This window comes from Candoia aspera, chromosome 2 (assembly GCF_035149785.1).
Source record: "Candoia aspera isolate rCanAsp1 chromosome 2, rCanAsp1.hap2, whole genome shotgun sequence".
NCBI classification, from domain to species: domain Eukaryota; kingdom Metazoa; phylum Chordata; class Lepidosauria; order Squamata; family Boidae; genus Candoia; species Candoia aspera.
In genome coordinates this window covers 202,146,420-202,165,683 of record NC_086154.1, presented here as the reverse complement: position 1 = coordinate 202,165,683, position 19,264 = coordinate 202,146,420, and the positions used below count along the sequence as shown (strand labels likewise).

At 39.5% G+C, this 19,264-nt stretch overlaps 1 protein-coding gene across 1 annotated transcript; it reads left to right on the top strand.

Annotated features, from left to right (window-relative positions):
* Positions 1-921: 921 nt before the first annotated feature.
* ISCA1 (iron-sulfur cluster assembly 1) lies at positions 922-10,744 on the top strand. The gene is made up of 4 exons (XM_063295205.1): positions 922-1,078; positions 6,931-6,984; positions 7,868-7,973; positions 8,756-10,744. Exons 1-4 carry the CDS (start codon positions 998-1,000, stop codon positions 8,902-8,904), a joined length of 390 nt encoding a protein of 129 aa, XP_063151275.1. The 5' UTR covers positions 922-997; the 3' UTR covers positions 8,905-10,744.
* The last annotated feature ends 8,520 nt before the right edge of the window (positions 10,745-19,264 follow it).

Here is a 19,264-nt window from a genome sequence, read left to right as displayed (position 1 = left end):
AAAGGTATAGTTTCCCTTAATTATACTATATTCCTTTAAGAGGTGTATTTTCCTTTAATTATATACTTGGCATGTAGATCTCCAGGATGAGAGTGCTGGAGACAGCAAGTGATTGGATCCTTTTTCACCAGATGGGATTGTTTTGAGTGCCAAGAAAAAGAGGGGTCAACAGAGGAAAAACATGGCTAGAGGAAAAGAGCAGTCTGCCTCAAGATTTCTAATACGTGTAAATTCTCCCATGTTCTGTTACTCAGAGAAGAAAGTTTCTTAAAGCTCACCTTCAGTGACATTTATTGCAATATATGTATGTATAGGGATAAAAAATTCTAGTTTTTAATTTAGAGTTGGAAGGTGAGGCCACTACAAGGTTAATACAATTTGATTCCAAACTGTTTTACTGTGCATATACACTGTTATGACGCCTTAAACTGCTGCGCAGAATTTTCGGGAATACTGTACGGTTCCCAGAATTCCCAGATTATGACTAGGAGCCCGGCTGTCTTTGCAATTAGCGCGTGGGACTCGTAACATCCTTATATCAGACGAAGTTCAGTTCGAAAGAAATATGAGAACTTAATTAAAATGTGCAAAAAAAAAGGTTATTTTACTTTAGTCCTTTTTTAGTTATCATATCCTGAACTACACCCTGATGGAGTTAAGTTTAACACAAAGATTCGTTCTAAAATCTTAAGATTCCTCCGGAAGTCCCTTCAGTTTGCGAGCGTTCTTCCAAATCCAACACTGACAAGAGAATAGTTCGCGCACCGTTGGTTCTACTTCTCCGATTGGCTGGCCGGGCAGAATGTGGGGGGAGGAGACCGAACCTAGTCTAGAACTGTCCCGCCCAGTCACAATACTGAATGGCGCGCGATACACCCAATAGAGGTGGAGGCTCTAGTAACCGCCCCCCTCTGCTGACGCCACCAACGCGCCTGGCTCTGCGTTCCCTCGTCCGCTGGGTCTATGGACAACATTAGAGGACGCGGCTGAGGGGGAGATGGCCTCCTCCATGGTCCGAGCCACCGTCCGGGCTGTGAGCAAGAGGAAGATTCAGGCCACCAGAGCAGCCCTCACGCTGGTCAGTATTCGGGCGAGGCGAAGCTGCACCATGCCGCCTCTGTCGCGCGCTGCAGAGCGGGGCTGCGGCTTGCGGGGCTCTGCCATTGGTAAACAAGCGTGTTGCGCAGGCGTGCTGTTGGCGGCACGAAAGGAGCGGCGAGGGGCGTCCTTAGTGATGGTCTGGCGGAGCTTTCTGCGGTCACTTTTCCGGAATCCCCCTTTTTGTTCTGCCTTTATTTGCTCCCTTTATATTCCTCATCTGCTTTTCACAACAGGCAGACATTCGCTAGATAAAGTATTTCCCGTCGCAGCCTCTTTAAGCCGGGCAGTATTGCTAGGACAATAGTGAATCGTTACCGTCGTGCAGCTGGTGGAAGACGAGCTTTTCACGATTTTGTTGGGGGGGGGGCTTGTATGGAGGAGAGAGAGGTGTAGCACTAAAAGCCTTTGTAGTGATAAAGTTTAGTTTTTTATGCTGTTCTCTTACTTTCAAACGTTGCTTAACGTACCAAGGAGTTTGCTTGTACAATTTATTATATCTGAATAGAAATGGCCCAATATAAAAGATTATAGAACTCAAAAATCTCTTTTACACCGTGTTGTTTTCTGGTTGCCTTTTTTTTTACCTATGGAGAAATATGGAGAAAGGAATTTGTATCAGGGTAAAGCAACTGCCTCTGTGTAATTCTGTTCCGGTCTTCGTTATAAATTAAGGGAATATTGTATTTTATTGCCATACTACTTTATTGTGTGTAGTGACAGACTTTAACTACACCTCCATGCATTAGGTCAGTGTTTCTCAACCTTGGCAACTTTTAAGATGTGTGGACTTCAGTTCCCAGAATTGCTGGCTGGGGAATTCTGGAGTTGAAGTCCACACATCTTAAATTTGCTAAGATTGAGAAACACTGCATTTGGTGGTATATGAGAACAAGCTGTCTACATAAGTATGAGTGTCATGTCTATATGTAGGTATTGGGTGCCAAGCACATTCAGGATTTTTAGTCTTCTGTGCATAAAACCTGCTCTGTGATGTTCAGTTTTATGGGAGGGAAATCTCAATTGAAAAATGTCTACTCTGAATGTATTGAGATCTGAGATTGTATGATTTATATTTGCATAAACAGAATTAAACCTAGGAACTTTGGAGTCATGTCCAAATAGTTTTCTTGGCAGTGTTACCAAAGTGGTTTGCCATTGCCGCCTTCGGGAATATTTTTTCAACTTCCCACTCTGACCCAAGCCCTCTAAATTCCTGGAGGTCTCCCTCCCAGATACTAACCAGGCCAAGCCTACTTAGCTTCTGAGATCAGTCAAGGTCAGCTGGAAACCACTAAATGTTATTTAAATATGATAGTCATACATAAGAAAAGCCTTACTTAGGCAATAATTTCTTAGAATACTGTAAATCTTAATGTTTGACCATTCAATGGCACATACTTCTTTTATTTTTTAAATTTTAAAGGAAAGATATACTGTATAATGCATAAAAAACATAAAACTAGCATACCCATCTCTGGAAGAAACATTAACAATCTCAGATATGCAGATGATACCACTTTGATGGCTGAAAGCGAAGAGGAACTGAGGAGCCTTATGATCAAGGTGAAAGAAGAAAGTGCAAAAGCTGGCTTGCAGCTAAACCTCAAAAAAACCAAGATTATGGCAACCAGCTTGATTGATAACTGGCAAATAGAGGGAGAAAATGTAGAAGCAGTGAAAGACTTTGTATTCCTAGGTGCAAAGGTTACTGCAGATGCTGACTGCAGTCAGGAAATCAGAAGACGTTTAATCCTTGGGAGAAGAGCAATGACAAATCTCGATAAAATAGTTAAGAGCAGAGACATCACACTGACAACAAAGGCCCACATAGTTAAAGCAATGGTGTTCCCCGTAGTAACATATGGCTGCGAGAGCTGGACCATAAGGAAGGCTGAGAGAAGGAAGATCGATGCTTTTGAACTGTGGTGTTGGAGGAAAATTCTGAGAGTGCCTTGGACTGCAAGAAGATCAAACCAGTCCATCCTCCAGGAAATGAAGCCAGACTGCTCACTTGAGGGAACGATATTAAAGGCCAAACTGAAATACTTTGGCCACATAATGAGAAGACAGGACACCCTGGAGAAGATGCTGATGCTAGGGAGAGTGGAGGGCAAAAGGAAGAGGGGCCGACCAAGGGCAAGGTGGATGGATGATATTCTAGAGGTGACGGACTCGTCCCTGGGGGAGCTGGGGGTGTTGACGACCGACAGGAAGCTCTGGCGTGGGCTGGTCCATGAAGTCACAAAGAGTCGGAAGCGACTAAACGAATAAACAACAGCATACCCAAATAGCTGTTAAACAGATATACAGCTTTTCTGAGTTATAAACCTTGTAAGAGGTTTTTCCATTTGTCAAATCAATGTATGATTACAAAATGGGATTCTTTCCATAAACCTTTCTCCCCACCTCCACATTACACTGGTGAGAATAAACTATATGTGCCATTATACATGTAATGGGAAATTACAATTGTGCCATGCTTCTCAGTAAGACATAGTCTCTACCAAAGTACATATCTTGGTGTACAGCAAATATGGATTGAAGAAAAGATCCACAGATTATACATATAAAATGACCAGAGATTTATGAACTGAGAACTCCGTGGGAGGTCAAGTATAATTCAAAAGAGGTGCCACTGGAATGTTGGGAAGCCTAATGATAGGATTCCTCACATAGGTTGGAATTATATGTGTAGCTCTAAAAAAAACCCATGCCATACATGACGAAAAGCTTTTCCCTCTTCCATTAAGAATGGTTTAAATAATAAAGAATGGTTGCTGTTTTTAATTTTCTTTTTCTGAGGGAGTGATCTTATAAACACTTACCTGGGGAAAAAACAGGAGCTGAATCCACATATTGTGCTAAATGATTATTTTAGATTAGCGTGTTGCATGAAGTTGAAAAGACAGCTGCTTAAAAACATTTTTTTAGTTCATCAAAACAATTAACATTAAAAGAAATACTCTTAATTCTCTTCTCCCCTAAATATTCATGTGCTGATATTCTCTTACTACTTATAGTTTTCTATGAATAAAAGGGTCAAAATAATACATATAATCCAATATTCCATACGCATTTTGAGATTATAAGATCTGGCAATGGATCTACCAGAATGAGTGTGCAAAGTCTTCATGATCACTAGATGACAGCAAAGAGTGAGCATCCACAAATCCTCTCTCTGGTAGTCAAATACAGCAGCCCAAATATGGTAGCCCCACTGGTAATTATGTTGAACCTCAAACAAATAAGGAATTTATTGCCTGCCAGGAACTTCAGTTTGTGAAGAAATAATTTTAATTTGAGCCCAAAGTATAATTAATTCTGGAATTCTTTATTCTACAGACTGGATCTGCTTACAGGTAGTCCTCATTTAACAATGGTAATTGGGACCAAATTGGGACATGGTTGAAAACTGTGACATCACGTGGCCATGCCACTTAGCAACAGAAATTCCAGCACTTCCAATTGCTGTCATTAAGCAAATCACCATGGATTGTTAAGTGAGGACGTCACGTTGTCACCATTTGCAACCTCCTGCTGGCTTCCCCGTTGACTTTGCTTGTAGGAAGCTGGCAAAGAAGGTTGCAGATGGTGATCATGTGATGGTGGGATGGTGTGATCATTGTAAGTACAAGGACCAGTGGGTGACTTCCGGTGAGGACATGGCACACTGATGCCCCTGAAGCAATGGGGGAAGACATTATGGCTGAATCAGTAGGTGGATGCTGGATTCGAGATGCCAAAATCTCTCCCGAGAAAAAAGAGATTGTGAGATTGCCCACATGCACTCCAGACAGCTGCTTATGAGTAGATGGCAGAAACCAAGGTTTTTGCGGTCACTTGTGAGTCGAGCGGCTGGGAGTCAAGGGATTTCTACCAGGCTCATAGTCGTAGTGTAGCCTCTGGACAAAAAGTTTGCCGATCCTCATTTCTTAATCACCTTTGGCCTTACTTTTTTATTGTCTTTCAAATATTGAGAACCTTCAGATGGGCAAGTTTTACAGTATTCACTGGGTGATTTTCCTTCAACCTTTAGTGAAAGAAATTTTAAGTACGAATTGAAGGACTTAGAAAAATTTCTTTTTGGATTAAACAGCAAAAGGGTGATTAGAGTGTTGATTTTGGAAAGTTATAAACAGACTAAGAGTCCAGATGGATATGAATTAAATTTTTTAAATTAATTATATGAATTCTTCCCTTGGGAAATTGCTGTTTTTGAACTCTAAAAATAGAAACATGATAGGATGGGACTTCGAAGTTTGGACACTAGAGGAACCAGAAGGAAATAAAGATTGCAATTAAAGGAGAAGAACATCTAAATTACCTGCTAATACAGAATGGAGCAAAATACTTTAACACCGGATGTATCGAGGGATGTTTGTTAACAATGGACTCGGAAGTTAATTTTAAAAATATCTGCTATCATAGATAAACGGTTTGTAAATGATGTTGTGGAAGAGGAACAAGTTCTACTGGATAAGACTGAAATTGATTTAAATGTGGATTTGGAAATGACAAGCCACAAGGATGATATGGAAGGAGATAAAATACTGGATATACAAACAAAACCAGCTGAGGCTTTAATAATTAAAGGGAACATACAAATAGTAAACCAGAAGAGTGATATAATTTCCCTCTAGTGGATGTACAAAAGAGACCTGTTAAAGTTTTGAAGGATTCTGGGACAAGATGTGAAGCAAAAATGAAGAGAAACCAAATTTTAAGAAAGAGATTTGTTAAAGTTTTCAAGGATTCTATGAGAAGAGACAGAAAACGAAAAGAAATCAAGTTCTAGGATTTTTTGTTGTTGTTGAAGGGGTTAAAGACCAAGACTGTTGGGAGTAAAGGGAAGGAATATAAAGTTGGTTTATTTGATCAAGGTTAAAATAGTTATGTTGTTATCTCTGATAATAATTAATGGACTTTTGCTTAGTAGGACTGAAGGATGAGGTTTTAAGGTTCTGTTTTTAGATAAGAGATGAAATATGGGAAGAAGAGCTCATTTTGTATTTTAAGTTTATCTGAGGTTAAAATAGTTATGTGGTTATTTCTAGTAACCCTTAATGGATTTTTACTGACTATGATTGAATGATGAGGTTTGGGGGATTTCCTTATAGAGAAAAGATGAGACATAAAAGTAAAAGAGAGGATTATAAACAGGGTTTTGGATTAAGTTTAAAATAGATATGTTATTTCTGGTAACCCTTAATGGAATTTTGCTGCTTAGAATTGAATGACAAGATTTTAAGATTTGTTTATTAATAAGATGATGAGATATGGATGAAGATATTGTTTGTTGTTTTTAAAAGAAAGTGATGAGTTGTTAAAACGTTTTATACTTGTTGTGACAAGGGGGGAAGTTACTTTTTTTTTCTTTGTTATACCTTTTTTTCTTTTTTTCTTCTATATCATTTTTTTCCTGCACTTTCTATTTTTTCTATTTTTAGTTTTTTTGTAATTTGTATAAGTTCAAATGGTTGCTGAACGAGTGGTCGTTAACCAAGGACCATCTGTATTTTGAAGTAAGTTTGCTATAGCAGTAAAAAGTATGATATCACATCTTGACAGTGCTGTAAACCTGAACTGAGCTTGGTGAAAAGAAAACCAGTCGGTGTACTGGTTTTAATTGCCAGTCTCTTGACTCCTCCATTTATTAAGAAAATAAATTTATAAATGGAATCTGTAGGTTATTTGCCCATGCACTGTTAATATAAGTCATTGTAGTATGGAATATGAATTGAATCTAGTTTCTGCAAGTAACTGATTTGATTTAGTATGAAGAGATGCAATTGATGAGTTATGTAATGCAAATCTATTAATATCTTTCAGACCCCATCTGCAGTGAATAAGATAAAACAACTACTAAAAGACAAACCTGACCACGTAAGTAGATATAGATTAATATTCCAGGCATTACTTGATGTTCAAGAGTATATCACAATCTGCTAATAGATATTGCACTAGCCAGTAGCCAGTAAAGTACATTTGATAGGGATGTGCATGAAACAGGAAAATGTTTTGTTTCAATCCAGAACAAACCACTGCAATCTAGAAGTTGTGCCAGGTCACTTTGAATTAGCAAAGGTTCTGCAAAACCGAACCCCAGAATGCTCTGATTATTCTGGATTTCAAATAAAACACCTGGGCAAGCAACTATGGTAAGAGACCCACCTCTCCTCAGCACTTCCCAGCCGGGCATGGTCTACCAGCCCATCTTACCAGCACCTTCTCTCTCAACCCTCAGTCACTGCTGCTAGTGTTACAGCAAGGCATGTCCCTTCCCAGCATCTTTCCTTTCTTCCCCCCGTTGCTCACCTCTCCCATATAGCTTATCCCACCAAGTCTGCCTCTTCCTCATCTTCCCTGGCTTGATCCCTGCTCTCTCCCTCCCCAGCCCACTTTCACCTGGATCAAAAAAGCCCAATTTCATTCTGTGCACAAAATCAGAATAGCCCTGTTTCATTAAATCAGCGGCCCCAATACCCTAAAAGGTAGCCAGAATTGGTCTTGTTTAAACAAACTAACTCTAGTCATGCCCTTCTTGGGCAATTGAATTCCATGAGACTTATAGTACAATTTTGTACACTACTTAAAAGTAAATGACACTTGGATTGAAAGGACTCAGGAATCTGTGTGTATGACTGATTTGCACTAAAACATTGTACTATCCAAATTAGGATAAAAGCATTTGAACTGTACTTCTGGCACCTGAGAATTTTTGGCTTCATACAAAAATGTTTCTAATATGTTAATATTTACATTTCAGGTAGGAGTTAAAGTAGGTGTCCGCACAAGAGGTTGTAATGGCCTTTCCTACACACTAGAATATACAAAATCAAAAGGAGATTCTGACGAAGAGGTAGTGCAGGATGGTAAGTATATTTGGGATAGTTAAGACTGCAAAAGTCATTGCAAATCCTAACTTCCAATTGAATCCACTTGCAGTGTGTAAAATAGAATTGACAGAATAGACTTTGTGCAGCGCTTCAGATACAAAGGCAAAAAGGTGCTTCAGAGTGCACGGAGCCATGGGCATAGCACCTCTGCAGCTCCTTAATCAGCCATGCCTTTGCTCCTGGGTGTACCTTCTGCAGCTGTCCAGGGAAAGATGCATTTAGTTTCAGGTGTTGCTGCTGATAGATGCTACATGTGTGACCTCATGCTCTCACCAAAGCACATTGCCTTCGCCTTTAAATCCAACATGCTGAATAGCCCTATCAATAATAATATTTTTTCTTTATATCCCACCTTTCTGCAGAATATTGACAGAGGTTGATTCTCTCCTTCAAATGAACATAGTATTTTTACCATGAAATTGATAACTCACTAAAGGTCCAATAATTTAATGTGTTTTGTATGATTAAGTCTACCTGCTTTTGAATGTTTAGGCTCAAGCACATTTTTGAAAAATATCAAAAACAAATTATCAATGTGGCTTGCAGAGTATGTATATCACTGATTACATGCAAAACAAGTAGCACTTAAAGAATGTCCATAACTTATAATAGAGCGTCTTGAAATATTTGTTGGCATCTACTGAAATATATGAACTACATTGCTGTATTGTGCCTACTAATATTATGTATAGTAAAAAAAAGTCCCGTGTATGCAAAATCTTTGAAATCTCATAAGATTTTTTTTTCTCTTTAAAAAGGTGTCAGAGTGTTTATTGAAAAAAAAGCCCAACTTACACTTTTAGGAACTGAAATGGACTACATAGAAGACAAACTGTCCAGTGAATTTGTTTTCAATAACCCAAACATCAAAGGAACATGCGGTTGTGGAGAAAGCTTTAATATTTAAATTACCAGGACTAATTCCATGACTTTTAGCATTGCAGAACTGCTTTCTAAAAGCAATCAGTTTTCATGTGGTTTTCAGGTCTATAGGCTTTGTAAGATATAGTGGGCTTTACACAAAATAAAACTTCTGCATTTTGAAAACGTAATCTGTGTGTTCAGTTCCCCGCCCCAGCTTACTCATGTTTAAAATGTGATAGAATGGAAAGTGGTTTCTTTGCAAAAATTTAACAGTGTTGCACAAGAACACATAATTTGGTTTACAGAAAATTCTACTTAACTTAGGAGTCTCCTCTTAGCAGTCTTGTTAATTCTTCACAAAATGAAAAAAGTTTCTGAAAAAAGTTCCATAGAGTCAGATTTCCACTTGTTATATTTTGAATTAGAAAGAATTATAACTCTGTGTATTATAGGATCTAAATATTGTTCATTACGGTTTAAAGCAAAAGTCAATCACATACCAAAAATGTTCAGTGTTCCCTGTTTAAATATTTTATAAATCTTAAAAAATGAATTTGAATTCTGATAGACTCATGAGATTATATAGTTTGAAGTGATTAATCCCTTTAAGCAGATAAATGTTTTGTCGTACCCAGAAAAGCCTACAGTGTTTTCAGGAATCTTGTATTGTGAATGTAACAAATAGTAATGGAGAATTCTGTTGGAAAAAAAAACCCTGTGTTTTATAATGAAAAGAACTGAAAGTGAATTCTGAATACATTTTCTCTAGTGGATTAAATAATTTTGTTACGCAGCAAAATCAAATTACTGAGCACCACATTTTGTTAACTAGTGACATTTTATGATTCAACTTTAACTTCATTAATATTAAAGTTGGGTAAGAACTGGGTATTTTGCTTGTGAAAAAGCATGAATTCTGCTACCAATTTAGGGAGTAATTTTACAATTGCATTGTGTATTAATGTGATAATTTTGGATGAAATTAAGACTCATCTGCATGATTGTATGTCATACTTCTACAAACTTTAGTGTTTTTACCTATTTACATTAAAACAAAAGCATTTTTCTCAAGTCAAGTAAATGTTTCCAAAACTCTGTTTCATGGTAAGATAGCAATTATCTTATACAGTCAGACATTCACACTAGCCTTACGAAGGGAGGAGGAGGAATATGTTATATGAGTGATAGACGTCATATGTTACAGTGCAAGGTTTCCACTAACCTTATCAGTTGCCACAGTTCTGCTGATTCAGGTATCTGCATTTAAGTGAAACACTGGGGAGAAAACTCCAATTGAAAACAATTCAATCTGTGGAACAAACTGCCTTGGTAAGCTGTAGAATCCCTTGCATGGAAGATTTGGGGATGCTACTCCTCAGAGCAGGTTGAAGTGCAAGAAGAAAAATCAGCCCAGTCTGGATGGAGATTGGCATGCTGAATTTCCAGCTACCATGAACATATAAGTTCCTTGGGGTTTGGTTACTGATGAAATGTCTAAGAACATAATCATTAATATGCATGATATTAAGTCTTTTCACTTTGCAAAATATGGGTTTACAGTATTCCATACTGAGAACAGCTGTGCTATGTGATGCTTAATGGACATGGAGAGGTCTTGAATGTAACTAGCACCATGTAGGAGTCTTATTGTGGATTTTTTTTTGTTAGAAACATTTTGTTCTTTCTTGATTCATAAGCTATGTGAATGAAACTCCCAACTATGAAAATACAAAGCACTGTTATGCTTAAATACCTGACGCACAATTCTGAAGTAAATTTTTATTCGTAATAATTTATGAAAGTGTCTTTATTGACCATCTGTAATGTGTACAGTAATGTAATTAAGAAATATTGTAATAAATTACCTTTTGGTGAATATGGAATATATATTTGTAGCAGTTCCTAAACAAACCATAAATGAGAATTCTGCTTTGCTTTCCTAGCTGCAAAATGGATCATTACAACCTAGATTAAAAAGACAAGCCTTCCTTAGGCAATCATTACAGGTCAAGCTTGACTTCTGATTACCCTGTCCATGTGGTTTCCTTGCCAGCAATATCAAAATGGCTTCTTGCTTCCTTGTGGGATGTTTTTCAACTTCCTAGTCTAGCTTACAGGCTTTGGATTTCCTGGTGGTCTCCCATCCAAGTCCTACCTACTCAAAAGTCAGCTAGATGTTGCCACATATTGATAGGCACAGCCTAAATTAGGTGGTTTCTAACCATTAAAAGCATTGCACTCCATATAATCTTGTTTTAATTGACTTAAAAATAGAGATAGGTAGTGTCTAAGAGTTTGAGCTGCAAACTGACATGCCCTTGTTTTCATATTTTAAATCTGCTATGGGTTTCCTAAGTCAGTGCTAAGTATACCTATGGCCCATAAAACCATTTTAAATCCCTGCACAGCAGTTGGGCCTTTAAAATAATCTGCTACAGAAGGAAAGGCTACCTTCTTTTGCTGCAGTCACCTCAAATACCTTTAAGGGGCTGGTTGAGGAGATGAGTACTGTTTCACCCACTTTGTGCACTAGCTTTGTAGGCCCTAGAAACCTCCCAAGAGATAATGTGTATCTCAGAACAAAAATGGATTCTCCACTTTCACAAGGGAGCGTAAGCAAGCTATTTACTTAGCAAAAATTGCATTTTTACACCAATGATAACTTGATAAAAATAAATGAATCTTCTCCATGTATATACCCTTAGGAGGGCTGATGATCTCAGCGTCACGTCCAAGGTCAGATAGGTCACTAGGTAGGAAAATAGTAACAAACTCATGCTTGTTAATGACTGGAGAGTCAGTGTTCTACAGGAGGAAGGTGATGTGGGTGGGAAAATCCACATACATGGCTTTGCAGTGAGAGAAGTTGAGGAAAGCCAGAAATGTAAGGCATATTTATAGTACCTGTTCACAAAACTGCAGAAAACTTGGAGTATGATTCCACCCATCCCCTGTCCCCCACACTCAGCATCACTTGGGTTAAAATTAGACCTGGGATAATTTTCACAGCTCAGTGAATTACAAACTAGTCGCATTCTAACATTTCATGTGTGAACCAAGCCTCTGTGTGTAGGTGCATAATTTACGCAAGTGTTTTTTAAGCTTGGCAACTTTTAAAATGTGTGGACTTCAATTCCCCAGCCAGCATGTTGGCAGGGGAATTCTGAGTTGCCAAGTTTGAAAAACACTGATTTACATGGTCAAGAAGAACCCAGAAAACTGGATTGTGTGTATTCTACAAAGAGAACAATTTTAAATTTAACCCATGAGTAATATTTTTGTATCCTGACTTATCACTCCAGTCTTTCTTAAGGCAACACTTACTTTTCTTACTGAGATTTGGGCAATTTGGGCCCCTCCTGAACTTGAACACGTTCTCCACGTCCTAATGTTCCTAACATAGGGCCATATCCTTGATTACTACTGATGCGCGGTCCACCCTGCGTCTGCTCAGAAGCGAGTTCCCAGAGTTGCAATCTTACCCTCAAAGAAATGCGAAGAGGGTGGGTGGGGGCCCAGTTCCTTCACTGAACAGGCAGCCGGAGCCAGTGTTCAGTGAGATTTGCTTCCACCTCAACGCCTAATGGTTTGCGGCTGGATGGAACCCTTTTTTCGAGCCCTGTGCAGCGAGCCTCCTTTTCAGACCAGCGTCGCCCAGCTGATCGCTGATCCTCGGTATGATTTCATAGAAGGGGGACGGACTAAATCCGGCTGGCAACCCCAGCCACTTGGTTTCACCAAACATCTCACCTTGAGTTCAAACACAGAGCTAGTGGTATAAATTGTGAGGCGATAATGACGAAATCCTTCTGAAAACTTTGATTGGTTTACCGGACGAGAAGAGACCCGATTCTGCTGCTGGGCCCTGCGGAGCGAGGCGCATGCGCGGTCATTCGCCGCCTTGCCATGTAAGTTTTGCTCCCTGGATTGTATTTATTGTATGTGATCTTTAAATCCTAAAAAGTTTCCTTGTATGCGTTTTTCTGTGTAACCGACCTGTCGCACTTCTGGTACTTTATCCAGTCTCTTGCAGCCAGAAAGGTTGCTAACTGGTTTTCTTATCCATTTTTTTTCATCTTGGGAATGTTTGGAACACCAAGCGGTAAGAATTCATCCGGCCCAAAAGGGACGTTCGCTTTTCTTTCCCCAGAAAAATCGAGATCCTCTGAGGGAGCTTCTTCGGAAGTCAGACGCTCTTTTCCATACGTAAGTTTGGCTTCTTTTTTCTTTGTTGCAAATGACGATCTGGTGCGTAGTCGTCTCTCTTCCTTTCCCTTTCCATGTAGACGCGGAAAGTTTTATAAACTACCAAAAGGCTAAATGGGCATTTCCTAGGCTGGGTAAGTTTCAACGCGCTGGGCTAAAATGTGGCCACTTCTGCGTGATGTGCGAACCCGGCCATTGTGGTTAACTGTGAGTTTGTTATGCGAGTCCAGGAACCCTGATTATGTACCACCAAGTTGGTGTCGACTCTTAGAGACCACATATATAGATCTTGTCCATGACGAGCTGCCCCTAAGCTGGTCTTTCAGGTCTTCCAATGGTGCACTGTAACTGAGTCCATCCACCTTGCTGCTGGTCATCCTCTTCTCTTTCCTTCCACCTTTCCCAGCATTAGAGCCTTCTCCAGAAAGCTAGGTCTTCACATGATATGACCAAAGTAGAATAATTTGTGTCTCGAGTGAGAACTCTGGGTCGATTTGTTTGGTGATCCATTTATTTGCATCATCGAACCAGGCAATCCTAGAGCTCAAAAACAGGAGTCATGTATTTGTTAAGAACTAGATTGATTTAGAGTGCTTCAGAAGAGCTTGGTGGGTTGTGAAAATCTCGACTACCAGTAGATGGCAGGCAAGAGATACTGTTGTTTATTCGTTTAGTCACGTCCGACTCTTCGTGACTTCATGGACCAGCCCACGCCAGAGCTTCCTGTCGGTCGTCAGCACCTCCAGCTCCCCCAGGGACGAGTCCGTCACCTCTAGAATATCATCCATCCACCTTGCCCTTGGTTGGCCCCTCTTCCTTTGCCCTCCACTCTCCCTAGCATCAGCATCTTCTCCAGGGTGTCCTGTCTTCTCATTATGTGGCCAAAGTATTTCAGTTTTGCCAAGAGATACTAAATGCTCTAATTTGTTGCTGCTATTTAGTAATCATCTGGATTTTTGACCTCCAGATGAATTAGACCTACCAGATACAGCTTTGGTATACTAATAAAACATTAAGTATTTGTGGTGGTGGGAATTTTTTTTTTATTATATCCCCTCAGTGGTACTGAATGCAAACTAGCCAGCATCAGTGGCAAGCAAGCAAAGTTAAAATAGAGTCAGGTGAAATATGCTGAATATGGTCATTGTTTTATTTATAAAATGAGAGGGTTTTATAATTGATCCATGTTTGGATGCCATAACTGTGTTGAATACAACTCATTGGGAAGAGCATTGAAAGGGATGAAGAGAACTTTTTTTCTTACTAGACAATTGGCTGGAATATATGTATTACTTTCCCTTACTAATCTACTGCAAGCATGAAACCATGGTTTTCAAACTATAATGGGTTAGAATTACATTATGGGTTAGAATTGTACATTATGCTAAATCAAAAGAAAACCCACATTGTACTTTTCTCTTAAGTACAATTTGGCGAGACTCGTAAATCAAGCTAAGCCAAAGTTAAACATATATTAATTACTGGTAATTACTAATTATGGCTTAATATTATGTGTGAACAGAGAGACTGTATATTATGTCATCTCTGAATATTATTGATCAGATTACAAATGTGCGGTTGGTTTCATTCTGGTTTTGTTTTCATTTTCAGTCTGTTTTGAACCACTTTATAAATAAAAAGAATTGAAATACTTTAAGGAATACTACAGCCTTGTGTTTGTGCATGTGTATTGTTGAAACAGAACTGCTACTAACCCTTGTAATCTTTAAGGGTAGGTGAAGCAACTATGTAGAAGGGCTTTTAAAGAACCTTGCACAAGCCTTCTCCATGCCATTCAGCCAGTGAGCAGTTCTTGAAGGACAGCTGCAAAAAGGGATAAAGACCAGCTCCAGGAATCCAGCTCCATCTGCTCCAGCATGCTTCATGAAGATGCCATCATTAGAAAGGATTCAGCTAAAGATGCTACAGAAGACAGAGATACTTGCACATCTGTACTTCCCAAAGATTCCTGTTTACCTGTGGCTTCAAAACATCTGGTTGGGTCAAAAAGCAAACGGAAACCTTATCTTGGGGAACTGCCACCAGCATATTTGCTTCCTTACCTGGTTTTAATCAAGAATTGTATTCATTTGCCATTTTCCACCATCAGGAAACAATGTCTCACAGGAGAAATACTGTGCAGGATAGACTCTTTAATGCTGAGGCACAAAAAGAAGAAACCACCTACTTCACTTGAACCAGCAAAAGTGCAGACACTTCAAGGTTGACTATGTACTCAAATGCAATTGGGGATGAGTAAAGCTCTCAGATTATAAATGAAAATAAGGGATAATTATTTTAAAAACTTAAGAATGAAAGTCGGCCTTTGAGCCAAAATATATTAATTAGGTAATGGGTCCATTTGAACACAGAGAGAACTCCTTCTGAATATTGTGTTCAGAAGTGAGTTATAAGGGAGGTAAAAGATTACATAAAAGAAACAGCCCCTGATTGGGAGACTAGCTGTTTTGTAACATGATGGAAATTGGAGGTAAATATTAATGTCATAGGAACCAAGTCTGTCGCAATTCAGACTTCCTGCTTAAAAGCTAGTAGTAAAATTCATAATTTCCTGAACTTCATCTGTAGTTTGTGAATCTCCCATTCCAGATATGCCTATCTCAATCTAGTGCCCACAGATACAGTGGCTAAGAGTTCTGGGAGCAGCTGTCCCAACACATCTGGAGGATGCCCTGCTCCAGAGCATTTACATAACCCACAGTTTATGATTGTCAACCTGATTGTCTTCCATATGTGTGGACTTCAGCTTCTAGAATTCTCAGAAATTGTCACGCTGGCTGGGAAATACTTGGAAGGGACCCAGATTAGGTAGGCCTAAATTAAACTACCAGTTTCAATACACGTCAAGCTTTGTCTAAAGCTTAGCAGTTGAAATAGAAGTGGCATTAACTGGAGGACAGTGCTGAATGTAGTCATTTAAGCTTGCTGTTTTGCTCCCGGTTCCTTCAGTTCGAGTTACGGCAGTGGAAGTAGCCTCTGCCATAAGTGTGCATCTGATGCACGCATGATCCGAACCTCTGCAGAACGTTTCCTGCAAATCCTAGCCAGCATGGCTGGTGTCGCTAAGTACTAGCAGTATTGCAGTTCTGCAGTATCTGGAAGACAAGTTTCCAATCCCTGATCTACAAGAACAGAATTGCATTACTAAGCTTGTTCCTCTTCCTTTTGAATTCTCAAGGCTCTAGCAGCAATAGGCTATCTGGTGGGTCTGGCATCCACAGTCCCCAGTCACATAATACATGTCTCTGTATGATATACAGAGTGCTATTCCTTTATTAATTTTTCTGCAGTCAAGAAACAAATGATATATTCACTATGATGTTTACATCTGATATTCTGTGCTTTTTTTCTCTCTTTAAAGAAACAAAATATGTAACTTTTGATGGCCTGGAGGATCTACAGTGGAAATTATTCAAAGGTCTGCTAAAACGAAAGCCAAAAACAGTGGGAATTTGGAGGGAAGCAAATTACAATAAGCGACCTATCACAACCCTAATTCCCGAAGCAAAGGAATACATCCTTCCCCTGATACCTAAAGGCTGGATAATTGATGACTCCCTCAAGTTTTCAAAGGAAATGTTTTTCTTCTTTTTACAAACTGATTAACATCTGTGAATATATAGCAGTCTCTGAAGTTCGGGAAAGAATCTTATGTAAACAAGCAGTAAATAACACTTTGTGTGGATATATAGTGTGATGCCATTAAGTAATTTGCTTTTAATAACCCTTTAAAATTAGGGTTGGCTTTCTGGAAACCAAAATAGCTCTAGATGGAGCTATTTTGGTTTCCAGAAAGCCAACCCTAATTTTTGGTTACAACAGCCTTTTATTGTTATTTTAGGCTGATTTATAAAATCTCATGATCTGGTGTTCTCCAGATGGTTCCCATGTGGAATTCAGAAGTTGCAGTCCCACCTCTTAGCCCCACTAAGTAGACCAGACCAGGAAATCAATTCCACAGGAAGGCTAAAACTATTTTTATTGAAATTGGCTATAAAAATAGAACCTTGCAAGTATGATTGTGCTATCCTTCCCCACCTCCTTATAGTTCAGTGAATTAGAGAGGTGTCTGAGCCATTTCCATACATAATTGGGATGTTCTGGTCCATTTGCCTAGGCAACAGCTCTTACATATTTCCATCAAGGACATCTTCTTTACTCTCTACACCACCAGATCAAAAATATGCCATACTGGGAAGACTGATTTATGATCTTGCTAGTTGATCACAACTTCAGTACTGATTTCATTTTACTGATATTGATAGAAGGAAAGGCTATTGTGATTGTTAGATGCAGTGCAAACACCTTTATAGTCCTTTGTTTGGCAGATCTAAAAAGAATTGTTGAAATGGCTAGAGAAACAAGGCTCTTAGAATTCGATATAAAATCCATATCCTTGGCTACATCTACAATGTTTTAGGTCAGATTAGTAATAATCCCTATTGTTCTTTATTCATTCAGTCGCTTCCGACTCTTCGTGACTTCATGGACCAGCCCACGCCAGAGCTTCCTGTCGGTCGTCAACACCCCCAGCTCCCCCAGGGACGAGTCCATCACCTCTAGAATATCATCCATCCACCTTGCCCTTGGTCGGCCCCTCTTCCTTTTGCCCTCCACTCTCCCTAGCATCAGCATCTTCTCCAGGGTGTCCTGTCTTCTCATTATGTGGCCAAAGTATTTCAGTTTGGCCTTTAATATCATTCCCTCAAGTGAGCAGTCTGGCTTTATTTCCTGGAGGATGGACTGGTTTGATCTTCTTGCAGTCCAAGGCACTCTCAGAATTTTCCTCCAACACCACAGTTCAAAAGCATTGATCTTCCTTCTCTCAGCCTTCCTTATGGTCCAGCTCTTGCAGCCATACGTTACTACGGGGAACACCATTGCTTTAACTATGTGGACCTTTGTTGTCAGTGTGAGGTCTCTGCTCTTAACTATTTTATCGAGATTGGTCATTGCTCTTCTCCCAAGGATTAAGCGTCTTCTGATTTCCTGACTGCAGTCAGCATCTGCAGTAATCTTCACATCTAGAAATACAAAGTCTTTCACTGCCTCTACATTTTCTTCCTCTATTTGCCAGTTATCAATCAAGCTGGTTGCCATAATCTTGGTTTTTTTGAGGTTTAGCTGCATGCCAGCTTTTGCACTTTCTTCTTTCACCTTCATGATAAGGCTCCTCAGTTCCTCTTCGCTTTCAGCCATCAAAGTGGTATCATCTGCATATCTGAGATTGTTAATGTTTCTTCCAGCGATTTTAACTCCAGCCTTGGATTCCTCAAGCCCAGCATGTCGCATGATGTGTTCTGCATACAAGTTGAATAGGTAGGGTAAGAGTATACAGCTCTGCCGTACTCCTTTCCCAATCTTAAACCAGTCCGTTGTTCCGTGGTCTGTTCTTAAACTGTTGCTGCTTCATCGTTATACAGATTCTTCAGGAGGCAGACAAGATGACTTGGTATCCCCATACCACTAAGAGCTTGCCACAATTTGTTATGGTCCACACAGTCAAAGGGTTTAGAATAGTCAATAAAACAGAAATAGATGTTTTTCTGAAATTCCCTGGCCTTTTCCATTATCCAGCGGATATTGGCAATTTGGTCTCTAGTTCCTCTGCCTTTTCTAAACCCAGCTTGTACATCTGGCAATTCTCGCTCCATGAATTGCTGAAGTCTACCTTGCAGGATCTTGAGCATTACCTTACTGGCATGTGAAATGAGTGCCACTGTTCAATAGTTTGAACATTCTTTAGTGTTTCCCTTTTTTGGTATGGGGATATAAGTTGATTTTTTCCAATCTGATGGCCATTCTTGTGTTTTCCAAATTTGCTGGCATATAGCATGCATTACCTTGACAGCATCATCTCGCAAGATTTTGAACAGTTCAGCTGGGATGCCGTCGTCTCCTGCTGCCTTGTTATTAGCAATGCTTCTTAAGGCCCATTCAACCTCACTCTTCAGGATGTCTGGCTCTAGCTCACTGACCGCACCATCAAAGCTATCCCCGATATTGTTATCCTTCCTATATAGGTCTTCTGTATATTCTTGCCACCTTTTCTTGATCTCTTCTTCTTCTGTTAGGTCCTTGCCATTTTTGTTTTTGATCATACCCATTTTTGCCTGGAATTTACCTCCAATGTTTCTAATTTTCTGGAAGAGGTCTCTTGTCCTTCCTATTCTATT